At 48.7% G+C, this 21,207-nt stretch overlaps 1 protein-coding gene across 10 annotated transcripts; it reads right to left on the bottom strand.

The window, feature by feature from the left end:
• Window positions 1–29: 29 nt before the first annotated feature.
• impdh1b (IMP (inosine 5'-monophosphate) dehydrogenase 1b) lies at window positions 30–19,811 on the bottom strand. 10 transcript variants are annotated; one of them, XM_084701413.1, is made up of 17 exons: window positions 19,347–19,811; window positions 15,331–15,429; window positions 15,101–15,178; window positions 12,547–12,595; window positions 10,361–10,462; window positions 7,651–7,725; window positions 7,134–7,340; window positions 6,830–6,917; window positions 6,374–6,573; window positions 6,203–6,293; window positions 5,980–6,075; window positions 5,351–5,494; window positions 5,045–5,189; window positions 4,795–4,938; window positions 3,426–3,509; window positions 3,234–3,250; window positions 30–1,717 (listed from the first exon to the last, which is right to left on the bottom strand). In XM_084701413.1, the coding sequence occupies exons 1-17, from the start codon at window positions 19,559–19,561 to the stop codon at window positions 1,623–1,625; spliced, it is 1,929 nt and encodes a 642-aa protein (XP_084557539.1). In that variant the 5' UTR covers window positions 19,562–19,811; the 3' UTR covers window positions 30–1,622. The 10 variants fall into 10 exon arrangements, with proteins under 10 accessions (XP_084557539.1, XP_084557540.1, XP_084557531.1 ...); XM_084701414.1 differs by lacking the exon at window positions 15,101–15,178 and having other exon boundaries at window positions 19,347–19,807; XM_084701405.1 differs by lacking the exon at window positions 3,234–3,250 and having other exon boundaries at window positions 19,347–19,802.
• Window positions 19,812–21,207: the final 1,396 nt, after the last annotated feature.

Here is a 21,207-nt window from a genome sequence, read left to right as displayed (position 1 = left end):
GTTTCCATGACAAGAGACAACACTCACAGTTCATTTGACTTATTTATTTTACAATATTTAACAGAAAAAGCATAATCTAAATCTGTTGCGTGTCCGGTTGTAAACAAGGTCAGGATTTTAACACACATGGCAGACTGCAAACAGCCATCAATTCCAAATGGACAGAGGTTTATAATTCTCCATCTTTAGGTACATTTACCTACAAATCCTACAAACTGCAAAAGCCTCATTGGTCCTTCTGACCTGTGAGAGGAAAACGTACATCAGCACAGCGGCCGCTAACACATCCTAGAAAAGATCTGGCGAAAGGACACTGATCACGACATTAGAAAACGCATTTTCCTACATCTGCCGACTTACAGGAATACTTTACAATATTTCAAAAATGACACAAAAGGAGGAGCGAGGGCGTGTAGTGTCATGCACATCAACGCCTTCAGATGGAAATCTGTTCCTGGGTCGTGTGCAGCCATAATCCTGCCCCTGTCTCAAGGCATCTCTCTGGTGAGAGCAGGTTTCAACTCTACAACAATCAGACAAGCGGTGCCACATCTTTCCCAGGACGGGTGGATCAGAGGAAGAGGGTGCTGAGTTTGGCTTTGATATAACAAAAAGAGCGTGTCAGACCATGTCACACTTGGCAGTACATAACTGAGTATAAAAAGGAAGAGTAGAAACATCCCTACATCGAGGCCTGTCGAAAAGAACGGAGAAAAAAAAAGCATGCGTATAAAACAAAAAACCTTCATGCTCACATTCTGTCACGTTCGTTTCTCTAAAACGCTTCTCAGCAGAGGAGGTTCTTGATGCACTTGCGGTCCTCGAATTAACCACCTGCGGTTTAAAAACATCCCTGATCTACAGATGAGTCTAGCTCTTGGTCTAAAACACTCAAGGTCCCCAGATAGCTCTCAGCTTAACCCCCTGGGTTTATTTGGTTCACATCATCTAATGCAGGGAGGGGGAGGGGAGAGGGGGAAGGTCACAGGGAGGAAAACACACACACAATATTCAAGCTCTGGGTCCCAGACGCGCTAGTCGGGGGCTGGTTCCACCACAGTACCAAACTACCAAGACACCTTCATAATGGCCCAAGACTCGTCGTACCTCAAGCAAGGAGTCTCACGGAAAAATGTTTGCCAAAACAATAATAACATCTGGAACGCTCAGAGTGTGTAAGCTGAGGACATAGATAAGGAAGGATCTGCCACGATGCACATGGCAAGACGAGGGACTTGTGGTCTGCGTGAGCGAGGGAGGGGGGACACAGGGGGGCCGCAGGGGCAGCTTGCTGGTGAGGGAGTGCACCAGGACGTGGAGGAGACCAGCATGGCTACACTTCCATCATGACAGGCCTTCTTCAGAAAAGCCTGGCTCATCACATTTTGGCCTCCACACACACACACAACAGACCCACATGCAGTCTAATCAGAACCCTGGTTCTCCTCTTCTGGAGAGCAGAACCCTATGTGACTATCCTCCCTCACTCCCATCCTTCCTCCCTCCCATCCTCCCTCCCTCCCATCCTCCCTCCCTCCCTCCCCAGACACCCTGGGTGGAGAGGGGGGAGGAGGGGCTGTCCAAGGAGCTGTGTGTGAGGTGTGTGTGAGGTGTGTGTGTGATCAGATGTGGCGGCTGCGTTTGGTCACGGCGGGGGAGGGGACGTCGGGGGTACTCCTGGTCCTGCCTCGTCTTCTAGTAGAGCCGCTTCTCATAACTGTGGACAGAGCGTAGGAAAACGTCACCAGCACCGCACAGCAACCAGGCATCTACACCACCCACACTGCAACCAGGAAGTACCTACACCCCCACACTAACATTAAACAGATTACTCCAGTAAAACTGTCAATATCTTGGAAGAACATTTTTAAAAATCCAGTTTAAGAGTAATTATAATACGAGTTCCGGGGTGTGCAGTATTGAGCGATGAAGTACTGTACGTCTTTTTACATTTACCTTAAAGGGGAGAGTTCCATGTTAGTGTGCACTCAAAATAACTAAAAGCTTGCCAAAGAAAAAGACTGTCTACAAGTACTTGTGTTCAGCAGTTTATTGACTAGCAACATTCGGTTAATTTATGAGCAATAATATTGCACTGTCCCGTGCTATCAGTGCTAACTAGCTGGTCTAGCTACTGAAACGTTGCATGGAAGCTAAGGTCAAGTTACCTAGCAAGTTACGAGTTCACATCTGCTACTCGTAGCCATTTTGCTGATTAGATAGCTATCCACTTATTTAATTTTAGCTTCGTAGCCAGACAATTACATGACCTGGTCTTGGCTTCTTAAAATGACGTTTTCCACAGATGCGGAATTAATGGATATATATATATATATATATATATATATCCAAATCAACATAAGCTAACCTTAACAACAGCCTAATGTTAGTCTATCGAGTCCCAAGTCCCTCGTAACTAGTTTACAGCATATGTAGCTAGCTAGCATATACCCAGTGCCTTCGAAACATTTATGATTGATTTAGAATGTTTAGGCCTAATGTTTAAATTACATATTATTTCATTGAAAGTGTCCCATTGTCATTGTTGTTATTTTAAAAGGCAACTTTTATAAAATGAGCAATGTGAATGAATGAGATGGTGCGAGATCTAGCTAGGCTAACAAACGTGCAGTGCACAATGCTGTTTGTCCTTTGCATAGCAACAGCCACACGTACGGGACTATTTTCTCTTGGCTACTATTCTCTGGTAACCGTGTTATAAAAGCAATAAGTTACAAGAGGCAGTACTTTATTAAGCAATAAGCCCCAAGAGGCCGTGGTTTACGCTGATTTTAGAACAGGTAAGGGGAGTTGTTAGGCACGACGCGAAGCGTCAATAAAGTACGTGTTCCACTGGAACACTGGAACTTCCAGGGTGTTTTTAAGCCCAACAAGCAGCGGACGGCCGGTAAACCCTGGAACACGTTACTTTATTGACGATAAAGTACTGCCTCTCGTACCTTATTGCTTAATTAAACACTTGAAAAACGTATTGTACAAAGAAGTTTGTGTTGTCCTACAAGTGTCTGTCTATTGTGTGTGTTCCCCACAACTGTGAATCTACGCATCTGGGCCCACAAGGGAGAAGACAGCTGGGTTCTGCAGGACTGGGAGAGGAGAACCAGAAGAACCAGACGGGGAACATCAAGCACAGCCTGCTATGTGTACCCAACTTCTGGTTCTGTGTATTAAAACATCTGCATATTTAAAAACTCCTCCATGTGCACACTTACATGGGACAAAAGCATATCTATGGTGCAAGAGAGAGAAACAAAGGGACACTTTTGATGTCTTCTGGAGATTCCACGTGCCAGTTTTACTGTAAACTACGGTGTGTGTGTGTGTGTGTGTGTGTGTGTGAGTGAGTGAGTGTGTGTGTGAGTGTGTGTGTGTGTGTGTGAGTGTGTGTGAGTGTGTGTACTTACGAGTGCAGCCCGTGGACTCCTCCTTCCACCTGAGCAGACATGGTCCTCTTCTCAAACTTGAGCTCTCCAGAGTACATCATGGAGCTGAAGGACACACACACACACACACACACACCCTCAGGGTCAGGAGGTCGACACACACACACCCACAGGGTCAAGAGGTCGCGTAACCTTCACCCACAATGCACATGTACTTCCTCTCAAGCACAGTTGTGTGTTTAAACAACAAAGACTGAACTGCTTTGTGCTGTGCTGTGCTCTGTGCTGCGTGTTGTGCTGTGCGCTGTGCTGTGCGTGTTGTGCTGTGTGCTGTGCGTTTTGTGCTGTGCTGTGTGTTGTGCTGTGCTGTGCTGTGTTGTGCTGTGTGCTGTGCGTTTTGTGCTGTGTGTTGTGCTGTGCTGTGCTGTGTTGTGCTGTGTGCTGTGCGTTTTGTGCTGTGTGTTGTGCTGTGCTGTGCTGTGCTGTGTTGTGTGCAGTGTGCTGTGTTGTGTGCAGTGTGCTGTGTTGTGTGCAGTGCTGTGCTGTGTGTTGTGCTGTGTGTTGTGCTGTGTGCTGTGCAGTGTGCTGTGCTGTGTGTTGTGCTGTGCAGTGTGCTGTGTTGTGTGTTGTGCTGTGCAGTGTGCTGTGCTGTGTGTTGTGCAGTGTGCTGTGCTGTGCTGTGTGTTGTGCAGTGTGCTGTGCTGTGCAGTGTGCTGTGTGTTGTGCAGTGTGCTGTGCAGTGTGCTGTGCAGTGTGCTGTGCAGTGTGCTGTGCAGTGTGCTGTGCTGTGTGTTGTGCAGTGTGCTGTGCTGTGTGTTGTGTGTTGTGCAGTGTGCTGTGCTGTGTGTTGTGCTGTGCAGTGTGCTGTGCTGTGTGTTGTGCTGTGCTGTGTGTTGTGCTGTGTGTTGTGCTGTGTGTTGTGCTGTGCTGTGCTGTGTGTTGCGCTGTGCTGTGTGCTGTGTTGTGCTGTGCGTTGTGCTGTGTTGTGCTGTGTGTTGTGCTGTGTGTTGTGCTGTGTGTTGTGCTGTGTGTTGTGCTGTGTGTTGTGCTGTGCTGTGCGCTGTGCTGTGCAGTGTGCTGTGTGCTGTGTACTGTGTGCTGTGTGCTGTGTGCTGTGCAGTGTGTTGTGCTGTGCGCTGTGCGCTGTGCAGTGCGTTGTGCAGTGCGTTGTGCTGTGCGTTGTGCTGTGTGTTGTGCTGTGTGTTGTGCTGTGTGTTGTGCTGTGTGTTGTGCTGTGTTGTGCTGTGCTGTGTGTTGTGCTGTGTGTTGTGCTGTGTGTTGTGCTGTGTGTTGTGCTGTGTGTTGTGCTGTGTGTTGTGCTGTGTGTTGTGCTGTGTGTTGTGCTGTGTGTTGTGCTGTGTTGTGCGGGAGCTGCAGCTGGTCCACTCACCGCAGCACAGACAGGCTCTTGGCTCCGATGTCCTGGCAGCCATGCTGGATCCCTGCGATCAGGTAGGGGACAAACTTGTGGATGGATCCCTTGTCCTGCACCGAGCCGGACACCCCCTGGGCCACCTTCACGTTGTCCCCCTCACTGTGGACCAGAGGACAGGTACCCAAGTCACTCTGGTATCTACAGTGTGATCTTTGGTAACCAGTATCTAGTGTGATCTCGTCTCCATGGCAACCCCTCCTGGTACCTGAAGTAGCGTTTCTGGCTGCTGGTGCTGGTCTCCATGGCGTCCAGGGAGCCCATACCGCGGTACTTCTTCAGTCGCACGCCGTCAGAGAAGAAGTACTCTCCAGGAGCCTCTGTGGTCGCCGCTAGCAACGAGCCCATCATAACTGGGGGGGGGGGGGGGGGGGGGGGGGGGATGGAGAGAACCGGGTCGATAACCAGGTCATTAAGGCAGATAGCCAGGGAGATAACCAGGTCATTAAGGCAGATAGCCAGGGAGATAACCAGGTCATTAAGACAGTCGTGTGTGCGTGTGTGAGGGGCCTACCTGTGGATGCCCCCAGAGACAGGGCCTTCACCACGTGGCCCACGGTCTGAATCCCCCCGTCCGCGATCACTGGCACCCCGAACCGCCTGGCGTACTCAGCCACCTTGTAGACGGAGGTGCCCTGAGGTCGCCCACACGCCATGACTGCAACACAGGAAACAGGAAGCGCATCAGGAGATGTCACCATGGCAACGCATCGCGGGGGATGGTGATTAGTGTGTTCAAATGCCTTGAAGCCTTTTCTGAATACAACTGATGTGTAGATGTGGCCCTATAAAAACGCTGAATCAGAAGTCCTGCCCTCAGTGCCCTCTAACAGGAACATGCTGTCATCACAACCACATCTTTTATTTTCATGTATTTTCATTACTTAAATATATTTTTATTGATACTGTATTTTTTGTGTCCTTCTTTTCTGTTATCTTTCAACATGACCTTGTTTGAACAAGAGGCATGTCCCCATGGCAACCCAGATCACCATGACAACACCATCTGCCTATTTATGTGCTTTCTTTCGTAACTGACTGGGTGTCAGTTTAACTGCATCTTCAAATACTGACTGACTAATGAGCACAGAGACCAAAGAGAGCACAGAAATCACAGAGCACAGAGATCACAGAGGTTCTTACCTTCCTGGGTGATGCAGATGGAGCCACACCCCATGCCCACCCTGAGCGCGTCCACACCCGCGTCGATCAGGTTCTTAGCCTGGGCTGCAGTCACCACTGCAACACACACACGGTCATGTGTTTCATACAAGGGAAGCTACACAAGAGACCACACACACACTCTGCCATGTGACATACGCTTGGGGCTTCATGATTGGATGCCGAAACATGTCATGTGACTGACCGTTGCCTCCCACCACCTGCAGTTCCGGGTGTTTCTGCTTGATGTAGTTGATCATGTTGATCTGATACACAGAGTTCCCCTGGGACGAGTCCTGCAGAGAGACACAAGCATTACCCACAATGCTGCTTGAGAAGTGGCTTGTGAAGGTGAAGGGGCTTCCCCTGTACCCACCAGCACCACCACGTCCACTCCTGCCTGCACCAGCACGTCCAGTCGGTACTTGTCGTCCTCCCGCGTGCCGATGGCAGCGCCGCAGAGCAGCTGCTTGCGAGAGTCCTTGGAGGCCAGGGGGTAGTCCCGGTTCTTCTTCAAGTCAGTCCGGGCGATGATGGCCACCAGCTCGTCACTGTCGTTCACGATGGGGAGCTTCCCTGCACACACACACACACACACACACACACACACACACATCAAGAAACAGCAGCCATGTTTGTGGCCTACTAAAGACCGCAGGTCACGTCTTGATGAAAACGTTTTAAGTTTGTAGAATGTTTTGTATTACGTTGAAACAGATCTACAGATGACAGGACTGTCTACTACGTAGAAGGTAACACAACCATCGACACAAATACAACATTCTTTCATCGTGCGAATAAACTGACAAGACTTGAGATCAAAATGGCTGACCTTTTTTGCTCCTCTGCAGGATGTCGTTGGCCTCCTTCAAGGTGACCCCAGCAGGAGCCACCACTAGCTCCTCCCTCTTGGTCATTGCCTGGGAAACCAGAACCAGTCAGAGAAAAGTTCAAGATTTCATCTCATTCTCCAACATGAGTGCAAACACACAATAGGAATTCTTACTACAGGTTTATATGACTTCTTAGAGGTTTAGATTGTACGCTAGGGATCGTCAAGAGCAGGATCAAAGAAAACCAATGTACCTGAACGTGTTACAAATGGAAAACAAACTTCAAACTTGAACACCACACACCTCCTCCAGCGGCCGGCTGTGGTCCTTCTCTGACAGGAAGTCGATGTCTCTGGAGGTGACGATGCCCACCAGCTTCCCGCCCATCTTGCCCGTCTCGGTCACGGGGATCCCAGAGAAGCCGTGTCGCTGCTTGGCCTCGATCACGTCTCCCACCGTGTGGCGCGGGCTCAACACCAGGGGGTCTGTGATGAAACCCTGCTCAAACCGCTGCAGGAACAACACACACACACACACACGCGCTTACGACCACAACAACCACAGGGTCCACCAAGTGATCCAGTCCAGGGGTGTATGATATTAAACATGATGTTATAGATATAACATTGTATGTCATCACTTTTTGAAAACGGCAAATCTGTCCGACCCGCTTTTCATTGAGAAAGCCATGTTTGACTGAAAAAATGCCACGTTACATTTAAGGACAAAAATATTGTTTAGGAACGTGTTTATGCTTAAAACAAGTAAATGTAGCTGCCAGTGCAGTAAGAATTGGACTTAAACTTGTTAAACTTCTTACCTTGACTTTGCGGACTTCGTTGGCCTGGAACTCTGGGGTGCAGTTGTGATGGATCATCCCTATGCCTCCCATCAGCTACAACACAGAGCAGTCAGTCAGTCAGTCAGCTACAACACAGAACAGTCAGTCAGTCAGTCAGCTACAACACAGAACAGTCAGTCAGTCAGTCAGTCAGTCAGCTACAACACAGAACAGTCAGTCAGTCAGCTACAACATAGAACAGTCAGTCAGTCAGTCAGTCAGCTACAACACAGAACAGTCAGTCAGTCAGTCAGTCAGTCAGCTACAACACAGAACAGTCAGTCAGTCAGCTACAACACAGAACAGTCAGTCAGTCAGTCAGTCAGCTACAACACAGAACAGTCAGTCAGTCAGTCAGCTACAACACAGAACAGTCAGTCAGTCAGTCAGCTACAACACAGAACAGTCAGTCAGTCAGTCAGCTACAACACAGAACAGTCAGTCAGTCAGTCAGCTACAACACAGAACAGTCAGTCAGTCAGTCAGTCAGTCAGCTACAACACAGAACAGTCAGTCAGTCAGCTACAACACAGAACAGTCAGTCAGTCAGTCAGTCAGCTACAACACAGAACAGTCAGTCAGTCAGCTACAACACAGAACAGTCAGTCAGTCAGCTACAACACAGAACAGTCAGTCAGTCAGTCAGTCAGCTACAACACAGAACAGTCAGTCAGTCAGCTACAACACAGAACAGTCAGTCAGTCAGCTACAACACAGAACAGTCAGTCAGTCAGTCAGTCAGCTACAACACAGAACAGTCAGTCAGTCAGTCAGTCAGTCAGCTACAACACAGAACAGTCAGTCAGTCAGTCAGCTACAACACAGAACAGTCAGTCAGTCAGTCAGTCAGTCAGCTACAACACAGAACAGTCAGTCAGTCAGTCAGTCAGCTACAACACAGAACAGTCAGTCAGACAGTCAGCTACAACACAGAACAGTCAGTCAGTCAGTCAGCTACAACACAGAACAGTCAGTCAGTCAGTCAGTCAGTCAGCTACAACACAGAACAGTCAGTCAGTCAGTCAGTCAGCTACAACACAGAACAGTCAGTCAGTCAGCTACAACACAGAACAGTCAGTCAGTCAGCTACAACACAGAACAGTCAGTCAGTCAGCTACAACACAGAACAGTCAGTCAGTCAGCTACAACACAGAACAGTCAGTCAGTCAGTCAGTCAGCTACAACACAGAACAGTCAGTCAGTCAGTCAGTCAGCTACAACACAGAACAGTCAGTCAGTCAGTCAGTCAGCTACAACACAGAACAGTCAGTCAGACAGTCAGCTACAACACAGAACAGTCAGTCAGTCAGCTACAACACAGAACAGTCAGTCAGACAGTCAGCTACAACACAGAACAGTCAGTCAGTCAGTCAGTCAGCTACAACACAGAACAGTCAGTCAGTCAGTCAGTCAGCTACAACACAGAACAGTCAGTCAGTCAGTCAGTCAGCTACAACACAGAACAGTCAGTCAGTCAGTCAGCTACAACATAGAACAGTCAGTCAGTCAGTCAGTCAGTCAGCTACAACACAGAACAGTCAGTCAGTCAGTCAGTCAGTCAGCTACAACACAGAACAGTCAGTCAGTCAGTCAGCTACAACACAGAACAGTCAGTCAGTCAGCTACAACATAGAACAGTCAGTCAGTCAGTCAGTCAGTCAGCTACAACACAGAACAGTCAGTCAGTCAGTCAGCTACAACACAGAACAGTCAGTCAGTCAGCTACAACATAGAACAGTCAGTCAGTCAGTCAGTCAGTCAGCTACAACACAGAACAGTCAGTCAGTCAGTCAGTCAGTCAGTCAGCTACAACATAGAACAGTCAGTCAGTCAGTCAGTCAGTCAGCTACAACACAGAACAGTCAGTCAGTCAGTCAGCTACAACACAGAACAGTCAGTCAGTCAGCTACAACATAGAACAGTCAGTCAGTCAGACAGTCAGCTACAACACAGAACAGTCAGTCAGTCAGTCAGCTACAACACAGAACAGTCAGTCAGTCAGCTACAACATAGAACAGTCAGTCAGTCAGTCAGTCAGTCAGCTACAACATAGAACAGTCAGTCAGTCAGCTACAACACAGAACAGTCAGTCAGTCAGCTACAACATAGAACAGTCAGTCAGTCAGTCAGTCAGTCAGTCAGTCAGCTACAACACAGAACAGTCAGTCAGTCAGTCAGCTACAACACAGAACAGTCAGTCAGTCAGCTACAACATAGAACAGTCAGTCAGTCAGTCAGTCAGTCAGCTACAACATAGAACAGTCAGTCAGTCAGTCAGTCAGTCAGTCAGCTACAACATAGAACAGTCAGTCAGTCAGTCAGTCAGTCAGCTACAACACAGAACAGTCAGTCAGTCAGCTACAACACAGAACAGTCAGTCAGTCAGCTACAACACAGAACAGTCAGTCAGTCAGACAGTCGGTCGGTCAGCTACAACACAGAACAGTCAGTCAGTCAGTCAGTCAGTCAGCTACAACACAGAACAGTCAGTCAGTCAGTCAGTCAGTCAGTCAGTCAGTCAGTCAGTCAGCTACAACACAGAACAGTCAGTCAGTCGGTCAGCTACAACACAGAACAGTCAGTCAGTCAGTCAGGCCCCTGGGCGTACACACCAACCTAACCACACCCTCCCACATCAGAAACCCAACCCCCCCCACCACCCTCCCACTCAGTGAACCCAGGAGCTTACCGCCATGGCGATGGCCATGGCAGACTCTGTGACCGTGTCCATGGGGGAGGAGATGAGGGGGGTCTTGATGGTGATCTTCCTGGTCAGGGCAGAGGTCAGGTCCTGGGGGAACGAGACAACTGTTAACATCCCAGCCCTGCAGAGCATCAACAGGTTTCTCCGCATCATAAACACCCTGGGATGGATGTCCAAGGGCTCAACAGGTAAGAGCACATACCACATAGGCTAAGACCTTAACTCAACGGCTTGGGTTGGATTCCAGCCCGGGACATTTCCTGCATGGCTTCCCCACTCTCCCCCTGGTCATTATAACAACAACAAAACTAAAGCAGAACAATATTGTTTGGAACAGCTCATGTTCCACTTAGCAGAGGCAGCAAGAGCAGAGGACAACCAGAATGTCTGTGTCCACTAGGGGGCGTACATCCAGAGAGCATGGTCATCCAGCTGTGAGTCCACTAGGGGGCGTACATGCAGAGAGCATGGTCATCCAGCTGTGAGTCCACTAGGGGGCGTACATCCAGAGAGCATGGTCATCCAGCTGTGAGTCCACTAGGGGGCGTACATCCAGAGAGCATGGTCATCCAGCTGTGACCAGACTTCAGAGAAACCATCAAATGATTTAACTGCCTGTTGAACATACTGACCCGAAAACATGGCTGGGTCTCATGAGGTGCACATGACAGTGGGAACTGCAGTGGTTGGGGCAAGATATGGTTAACCCTAACCGAATCAGGGGAAACCGAAATCAGCCTGTGACCTTCACTCTTAACTATGTGGACAGGCCTGGGAACGTCGTCTCTCTGATAAGGCGACAGCTACCTTGACATGGTTGTTATTTCCCAGCTCCCCCACACAGCACCTCACTTTTCCCGGCTGAGAGAGATGCTGCAGGCATTCCTCGTTCCTGGGAAACCAGAATGTGTTTTACGACACCCCAGCTGGCCTCCCATGTCCAGACATACACTAAAGACTGCAGCCCTTCCGAACGTAGAGAGTTCATCTGCAGGGGTCCTAAGGTTCAGGATGCCATTTTGAACGCTCATCTTCCACCCAAGCGCTAGATTCCACAAGCCCCTAACCTGCGAGGGGCGAAGGACTTAGCCACAGGTTGGACGAGAGGTGGTACATTTCCACAGAAAGACGCTTCAGAGTTTTAGCACCTGTGTGCGAGGCGGACGGAAGCACGTCCGACTGTTTGGGCGTTTCGTCACCTGGCCTGCATCCTCGGGTTGGAGGACAAACGCAGGGGAGTGGAAGTTACTCAGGCGTGTGTCTGCTTCCTGAGCAGGGAAACTAGACAACCCTCAACCACGCCGGCATCCAGCACAGACTCCACTTCTGCTCTACACTGAATCAAATAAAGGAGGGGGGGTTTAGATATCAATTAGACTAAAATGCCCAAAGATGGACAGCAGAGAGATGAGGGATTTCACCTAAAGCCTGAGATTAACACTCCCATCATCCCCCCCGACAGGTGGGGGGGGGGGACGGGACGGGACAAAGACACACACACAGAAAGAGAGAGAGAGCGCGAGAGAGCGAGAGAGAGAAGCCTTCAAGGTACAACCATAAACACAGACCAGCAGCCATTTTGGCTCAAATAGAACAGCAGGGTTGGAGTGACTCGGAGGCTGGGAAACACCCAAACATCTTCAGAAAAACATGCACTTAACAGAAAGATGTGGTTTACGTTCGTGTGTCTAACTCTGTGCTGTAATAACATTCACGGTCTAGAAAGAGTCATCGTAGGAGTGTCTGTTGACTACAAGTTAAATACTGGGCTTGTGGCCTAGTAAAAACCTTCCCCCAGTCACAAACCTCAAACACAGATGGGAGGGGCCGTCTGCCTCCAGCTGCCTGGAATACAGTCCTACATCTTCACCCTACTGCTCAAACATGTCTCCCTAAATCTGTGTACGCGAGTTCAGGAGAAATGGAGAATGAGTGTTGATTGTTCACAGAGTCAGCCATACTGCTACTGACATTGACGAATCTTGATTGTATCGCTCACCTAGTAAACCCTGCTCACTTCTTCTTAAACATGAGTTAAAGAGAAATGGAGAATGGACATTGATTGATCGATTGTTTGATTGGTTGGTACAGACTTCAGGGACTAGACCATACTGCTCACATCCGCTCCAGTGCCTATTCCTGAGCGTGTGGAGATGAAAGGAGAGACTCACCACTTCGTCTGAGCTGAAGTCGATGAAGCCAGGCAGGATCAGAAAATCACTGAAAGACAAGAGGCAGAATGAAAGGTCAGGGGTCAGGTGTAGAACGCACCGTCATGTTCAGCACCGCACCGAGGACAGGCGGTCCAGACACACCAAGACCTGTGATCATCACCACCATCCATCCGGCCGGTTCAGACCAGTTCTAGGGTTAGAGATGGAGGAGGGGGGTCTGGATGTTGACGAGGTGCTGGCGGGTCGCTAGGCCAACCTGGCACAGCTGACTCAGACTGAGAGTCCTGCAGAGCCCAGCCACGCCTGCTGACCACACTTGCTCACCCCCTGAAGTCTCAGTACCCAACGCTGTTTGGCAAACAGACCCATGCGTCAGGTTTAACGCTCTCTCCTGCTGAATTAAGAACTCTGGCTTCCTCCGCCTGACTTATTGAAAGGCTTCAAACCCAGAGGTGTTGAGAAGTTGGCACACACCAGGAAACTTTTACATTTGTCCCATCTGGTCAGGAGGCTGAACAGGGAGAACCAGCAGGAAACCAGCAGGCCCTGACACCACACACACACACACACACACACACACACACACACACACACACACACACACACACACACACACACACACACACACACACACACACACACACACACACACACACACACACACACACACACACACACACACAGCTGTGAAGGTACCTCTGCTCGGCCAGTCAGGGGCTGTGTGGAGGACGATTTGATTTAAGTTCTAGTAAGCATGTGACGTAAATAGAACAGACACACAGTTTAACAAAAGCTTATCTATCAACATTTTTAAACCTCTGACATGACCTCACTGGATATTGTTGCAGCGCATCTGTATATCTCAATCCATTCATATAGTAATATATGGTTTAAAATATTAACTTTTGGGGGGGGTTGCAGGGAACAGATTGGGACTGACTCCCACTGCACAAACACAACCCAGACAGCAGGACTGAGAAGGGAAGAGGGAGGGAGAGAGAAAGGGAACAGCGAGGAGTGTTTTTCGCAGACGGGTGTATATTTGGTGGTTTGGCGAGAGGGTGTGAAAACACAGACAGCAGGAGGAGAAGGAGGGCTTTGTCTGTGACCAGAGGGAAGGGAGGAGAGAGACAGGAGGAGGAGGAGAGAGACAGAAGGAGAGAGACCACAAGCGTCTCCCGGAGCTGGAAAGAGCGGCACAACGGATGGAGTAGGAGTTGAGCGTGAGGTAGTGGAACACAGAACACGATAGGACAGTGAGAGCGCGCACACACACACACACACACACACACACTCTTTCTCACGTGGGACTAGAGGGAGGAGTGTGTGCTTCACTCCAGACACAAACAGGAACAGACCACCGAAACATCTGCCAGCACTTAACCACCTAACCTCCAGCCAAAACAGGCCTCAGTACCCCGCCCAGAGCTACCGCTTTAGAAGCAGAGACCAGCCCCAACAAGAGAGGCACCCTGGGATAGCCTAACCCCCTCCTCTCCCGACATAACCCTTCCCCTCCTTCTCCTCTTGAACGACTCACATGACAGTACCTCAGGGTGGTCATGTGCACAGCCTTCCCTTTCAGCACAACACACTTCATTACTGTGCAGGGGGACCATCTGCACACACACCCACACACAAACACACACACACAACCCAATTAACCCAGCAGACTTGGGCTGTCACGGTCACATCTTGTGCATGCAAAGTTCCTGTCCTATCAAATATTTCAGGTGTGTCAACATGAAACAGTACACTCTCCCTAGTCCAGGCAGTCCATCCTATGTAAGTACACACAGACCCACGTTCACGGCCTTCCTGAACCGCATCACTACTTCACAGAATGGAGCTCCACACCCTGGACTACCACAACCTTTACCCAGAGTTACGTTCGAGAAGCAAAACATTTCCAAAAGGTTTGGGAAACAGTCTTTGATGTTAGATGATAGAAGACCTACAGATACTGATTACACCGATGACCTCAGGTCAAGGTACCATGTCTGGGGATCAAACACAGCATCTGGAAATCAAGTGAGTTCAAGAAGGATTATCACTGAGGATGCAGTATTAGTGAAAGTGAAATTAGTATTAAAATCCTAAGAGACAGTGCTTAAGGTGACAGAGGGTGGATGAAGAGGAGCCTGGAGAAAAGGAGTGACGAACAAGACCTCCGCATTGAAAGACAACGAGGAATTCAGTGTCACAAAGAATCAGATAGCAGCTCATGCAGATTCTTAGTGGCAGATATGGATGCAGTCATATCAACACTGGAAGCAAATAGCCGCCCTGTGGCATTGTTAGCGTAGCAATAATACCCTTCCCCTCAACTCCCAACGGTGAATTTAGTTAAATAAGCTTAGAAGAAACTAGGGTACTAGGAGTAGTAGGATGTCAGAAGGCATTTCTTTGAACCAAAATTGTGGATCATCAGTTTAGCGTTCGAAGGACCATGATTTGCTTCCCCTGTATGAACGCATCATCTGACTTGAATTTTTTTTTTTTTTTTTTTTGTGACAGTGTAAAATGGTTAGAAGTTAACCGTTCTACTCACTTGTAAGTCACCCCGTCCCCTTTAGAGCAAAGCTCTTCTGCCGTTAGACCGTCGGCGTCAACACACTGTTGGTCAGATCTGCCGGTTCAAAATGCGTTTCCCGTTACATTACGCCGCCCGCATCCCGCCCAACATCGCGAGTGGCTTTCAGACAGATCCTGACCTTACTCAGAAAATCTACCTAACAACTCAATGACTAACTTCACTGGTGGTGTCGTAGACCAACTTACTTGTACGTGAGACCGTCTCCGATAGAGAATAACTGCTGAGCCGAAAGACCATCTTCTGGGACGTAGCCAGTTCCTCCGCTGATCAAGTAATCTGCCATGCTGTCAGGGAACAAAATAATTAGTTGTTTGATGAATAACGTTCAGGTCTGACAATGCACTCTTTAAATAAACAAAACCAGAACTAGCTCAGCGTTAGGGACATAGCCAATTCTAGCCTGTGTCGCAATGTCTGTAACAGTGATTAAAATAATTATTTCACGGCTGGCAACATGTACAGAAACAGTTAGCTGCTGGCACATGGATGCCCTGCGCCTGACATGACGACGCATCGGGAAGTGGGTGACCCACTAACATTTAGCAGACATTTTTTGTAGACGGTGCAGGAGTGTGTAAACATAACTCGAGCATGAATAAAATATCCGCGTCTAAACAAACATCTAAAACGGCCACACGGACGTTGATATTACTCACGTTCACTTTGACACGTTTTAGCACAACATTGTTCACCTTACGGACCTACATAGGTTAAACAATGACGCATCCACGGAAAGCACACAATCGATTGTAGCTAGCAATGAGACTGTCACACCCATGACATGAAAACAAAACAACCAACCGGCTACAAAACCTCAAATTTCAGTCCATTCGTCATTCATTTTTTACAACTAGCCATGGTCACACAGCAGCGTTTGCATACAGGGCTATATGAATCTCCCATGCAATAAACAAGGAATTTACGATGGTAGCCATGGCTAATCTATCAACATCTGAAACCAAGATTACTCCGATGCTAGAATTACTGTATCAACGCTTGCACACCGTTAGCTTGTTAGCTTGTAGCTTATCAAACATGTTGGTAGGAAATTATGAACCATACAGTGCACGTTACGTTAAAACAATAGTGTCACCAGTATACGCCGTTAACTAACTAGCTTACATTGTAAACGCGGAGTAATAAGAGAATAATCATATCCTGCTACCTAGTTTCATGCCACGCATGAGGTAAAACATACGTGTGCAATTCACAACGCATGTGTCAGCTAGCTAGCGATGCGTTATGCTCGTATTGTTTGCTATTTAGGTAGCATATGTCTAGAAAAATAAGACATTTAGTACATATAAAATTCCAAACCTTCTCCTACTCTCTGGAAATACACGTTGGTCGTTTTCAGTTGCTAGCTGATAAGAACTTCACAGCTGTGTACTATGCTAGCTAACTCTTAGCTTACTGGCTCAGTCTAGTCTCAGGAACGTGTTGAGAAAATTAGTGAAAACGCAAGACTATAGCTTGCAAATTACAATCAAACCCAAACTGACTTCCAATAAGATGTAGGCTTCCGTCGGAATTGAGATCACAAGTGATGCTGCTGAATAGCTAGTCCAAAGTGATTGCCTAGCTGGCAAACTATGCTGGTTATGTATCTTGTGTCAGTCAGTCTAGTCATCTCATCTCCCCCCGGTCTCCTCTCTCCTGAAACAGCACGTGGGACCAAGGCGCGTGCTTAACCCTATGAGTTTGGTTAATCAATAAACTTCCACCGTCAGTGATAGTAATACATCTGATTGCATATTGTGTTTCAAAAGTCCAGTTGATCAATTATATGGGGATTTTGGTCTGAAATTGGACAGCACCACTATCTGATTTAAGCATCACATGACACGAACCTTTCAATTCCACCGGATGTGCTGCTACAGGAGCCACTCAAATTCAGACCACATTCTGCGACAGGCTAAATTTTCACTTTCGGTAACCCGCTAAACCAAAGGTAACTTTTTCATTTAGCACACCCCTAAGTTTGAAGGTACAGTTAAAAAAGCAATTCCCCAGTGTATTTGACGGCAGTAACGTAGTCAGTGTTCTAAGCCACACTGAATAGTTTAAAGCAGAAGTGTGTGCGGTCTTATCCCTCACCTCAGATAAACATAGAAACATACTTCTTCTCTGGTCATCTCTCTCCCTCCCCCCCCTCTCTCTCTCCCTCCCCCCTCTCTCTCTCCCTCCCCCCCCCTCTCTCTCCCTCCCCCCCCCTCTCTCTCTCTCCCTCCCCCCCCCTCCCTCTCTCTCCCTCCCCCCCCCCTCTCCCTCCCCCCCCCCTCTCTCTCCCTCCCCCTCCCTCTCTCCCTCCCTCTCTCTCCCTCCCCTCTCTCTCTCCCTCCCCCCTCCCTCTCTCCTCCCCCCCCTCTCTCTCCCTCCCCCCCTCTCTCTCTCCCTCCCCCCCCCTCCCCCCCCCTCTCTCTCTGTAAGTAGACAGTATCCCCTCTCTCTCTCTGTCAGTAGACAGTATCCCCTCTCTCTCTGTCAGTAGACAGTATCCTCTCTCTCTCTGGAAGTAGACAGTATCCCCCCTCTCTGTCAGTAGACAGTATCCTCTCTCTCTCTGTCAGTAGACAGTATCCTCTCTCTCTCTGTCAGTAGACAGTATCCTCTCTCTCTCTGTCAGTAGACAGTATCCCCTGGAGCTGAGTTGCTGGTGCCTTCTAAGAGCTTTTAAAGCTTCCAGCTGGAACTGTATGTTGGTTATTTCCAAGCATGCTTACATAACAGCTATCATGGTACCACTTAGAAGTCGTCATTTATTCCTAATGCAGCAAAAATGGATAGTCGGCTTATAGTCTGTTGACAAGAAAGGTAAAAAAAAAAAATGTGTTTGCAGTTGAGCTGTCCTGAGAGGATGGGTTTGTTCTGTTCTTGGTTGTAAATCACAATGGAGAGCTGAGAAATGATGTGTTGATGAAGAAACCCCTGTGTAGTGCATGAGCTATATGGACTTACTTGATTTAAATTCAGAACCTATTCCTGCTACTGTGAGGGTTCCCTAGTACTTCCGGGGTGACAGAGTGTGTGCGTGTGTGTGTGTGTGTGTGTGTGTGTGTGTTAGTGTCAGATTAAATGTGGGTCATTGCAAATATGGGTCACAGATTCCTCCACAAAGTGTTCTGTGGCTATTTTGAGCACCAAATTCATCCCGAACCCCCCTCTACAAACACTCTCTCTGTCTGATCTAGCATTACAGAAGAGGGTGTTATATAATTCTCAAAATAGCTGCAGGATTTAAGAGAGAAGCTGTTTTATGCTGTCCAACCCTGCTCTTTGAGAGATACCCTCCTGTAGGTTTACCCTACAACCCTGCTCCTGGAGAGATACCCTCCTGCAGGTTTACCCTACAACCCCAGCTGCAACGAATATGATTCATCTTATCAAACAGGTAATTGTTAAAATCAGGTGTCCTGGATTAGGGTTGTGATGACAGCCTTTAGGGTGCCAGCTCTCCAGGAACAGGGTAGAGCAACCCTGATCCACAGCTGAACCAGACTTGAGCCTTTGAGATTCATCTTCCTCTCTCTAAGTGGGGCCTCTTCTAAGCATGTTTACAAGTTAAATATATCTGTCAGTTGGTTAAGGTATAACAAGGAGAGATTTACCTTCAAGGGTGAGTCACAGTGTGTGTAAACACAGCCGGGAGGAAAGTGAAAGCTGATCCTTCTGCACCAGTTTTATTTACATGTTTGTGCTTGTGAAGGCAGAGCCATGAAAATCACACAATGTTGCAGCGAGAGACTACGCTTCTTGTATCCTCAAAACACTGACATACTGTCAGGAAGATGCCAAGTACAGCAACAGTCATTCAACTTCACCAACAATTCACCTACATTTAGCAGTAGCATGCATTAGTAAATAACCTTCATATTTCACTTTAACTAGGCCTCTGTCTCACGATTGATAACAGGAAAAATATCGAAATGTATACAGTACTGTGTTTAAGTCTTAGATGAAGAGTTTTTACATGAACATTGTCTTAAATATAATTTTGTATCTTCTATATTTGTACGGCAGTGTAGAAGTGCAATGTCAAGATTTTGGGGGGGGGGGGTCTTTTCATTGAATATTTTTTCAAAGCATTTTTGCTTTACTTTTTAAATGAACAGTTTTTGTTTGTGCCTAAGACTCTTCACAGTTTCTATGTCAGTTCCGCTCGATGCCTTTAGTGGCCCGGGTCTCCCAGGGCCAAACTCACCTCTCAGGCCCAAGGCCGGCCTGGATGCGCGTGGCGCTGTAGCGCTGGGCGGCCGTCTCGTGGCCCTGTCCGTGGGGGCTCAGCCGGACGCGCTGGTCCCCTGTCCAGGGAGACGTGCATGTGGAGCGGGGCTCCTCGCTTCTCATGGTCCTCTGGGAGTCCAGATGGCTGCCGCCCCTGTCCCCCCCGAAGTGCTCGTGTCCATAACCCTCCATCTCGGACCGGGTGCTCGGCTCAGCTTGGTTAACAACTGGTGGTCACACACGGTCGTCCTCAGACACCTGCCTGTCCTCCCCTGCTGTCAAGGCTGACCCTGTACACTCCTGGACTGAACGCTGGTTCCTCTGAAGTAGAGCACAGCCTGTCTCAGTCACAGCCTGTCTCAGTCACAGCCTGGATCAGTCACAGCCTGGATCAGTGTTGGTACACGGAGAACCAAATAGTCAAATGAGCCGAGAGGCAGCCCTGCCGCAGACAAACACAACCAGAAGCTTTCTACCGTGTCAGCACATTGTTATCTGGGGTCCCACAGGTTCGTCTTCAGAGTTGACTGAAGTCCCACTGTGAGCAGCAGAGGGCAGAGAGGAGGGAGCGCCGGGACTCCCTCCCCAGGGCGCACCTGCTGGCCACAAACCACAAGAGCTGCTTGAGGCGTGTCACAAGAGGGCGTCGCCTTAGCGATGGTCCGCGTCGCTGTGGAGATGATGCCAGCAGGAGAGAGATGCTTGTCGCGGCGTAGAGGCGCTTGTTTCGCTCGCCTCTCAAGAGAACCAGTTGCAACTGGCCCAGAGGGAGTTCATGGTGCAACGGGAAGCTGCGTGGAAGGAGTAAAGAGGTCCAGATGAAAGGAGGGAGAGGGACAGATAATGGGTCAGACACGAGCCAGAGGCTGGTGGAGAGGATGAACAGGATGTGTGGAGGGATGGGGTTTTGTCTAGTTGAGTGCTCTATGAATGTCTCTCTCTCAGCCGTTCTCTCTCTCTCTCCACTCTCAGTATCCATCGTTGCACGGCTTAACCCTGAAGGCTTAAAGGATTGGAGAATTAGATGGAGTGGGATGACCATGGAGCCACTGGACAGTTAAACACATCACAACACTATCACTGTCACTAGTGTGTGTGTGTGTGTGAAGGTGTGTGTGAAGGTGTGTGTGAAGGTGTGTGTGCGTGTGTGAAGGTGTGTGTGTGAAGGTGTGTGTGTGTGCGTGAAGGTGTGTGTGTGTGTGTGTGTGTGTGAGCAGGAGAGTGGGGTTCAAGGCTGTGGGATAAGACAAACCAAAGTAAAGTATGTGTCTCCCAGACGCCTGAAGACAGCAGGCCATGGTGTGCTTAAGAGGAATGTTTGTCTAACCATCGAGAGGCCAAGGGAGAACACACAGGAACTACACCCTGGCACACAGAGAGAGGCTGTTAAACTGGTTTCTCCTGCGACCCTTCTTGAACAGGCCTCGGATCGATGTTCCCACGCGGACTGACGTGTGACCAGATATTAGTAGAAGCCATTTTGAGGCCCTCTCCCAGAACACCTATACGGTGTTCTATGTGCAAACATACCAACACGGTCTCAGGTCAAGGTTGATTCCCCTGACTGCAGCGAGCTTACAAGCTTTTCATCTAGAAGGTTGTGAGTTCAAGTCCCACATTGGCAACACATACTAAGAATACATGTGGGCTGGGTTTGGCATTCAGTCCTGCATCCTTGAAGGGTGGAAATAGACTCACTTGTGTGCAAAGTGTGTGTGTGTGTGTGAATGAGTGTGTGCGTGCGCAGGGGAGTTTCCCCCTCTTGAGAAGGATCACCTGCAGATGATGTTTGTGACAGAGTTGCAGACAAAAAATCCTCTTATGCAGTCAATGGAGGT

This window comes from Hypomesus nipponensis, chromosome 7 (assembly GCF_054491055.1).
Source record: "Hypomesus nipponensis isolate SF chromosome 7, ASM5449105v1, whole genome shotgun sequence".
Lineage (NCBI taxonomy): Eukaryota > Metazoa > Chordata > Actinopteri > Osmeriformes > Osmeridae > Hypomesus > Hypomesus nipponensis.
The sequence above is the reverse complement of the archived record's forward strand: the minus strand, read 5'-3'. Positions and strand labels throughout refer to the sequence as shown.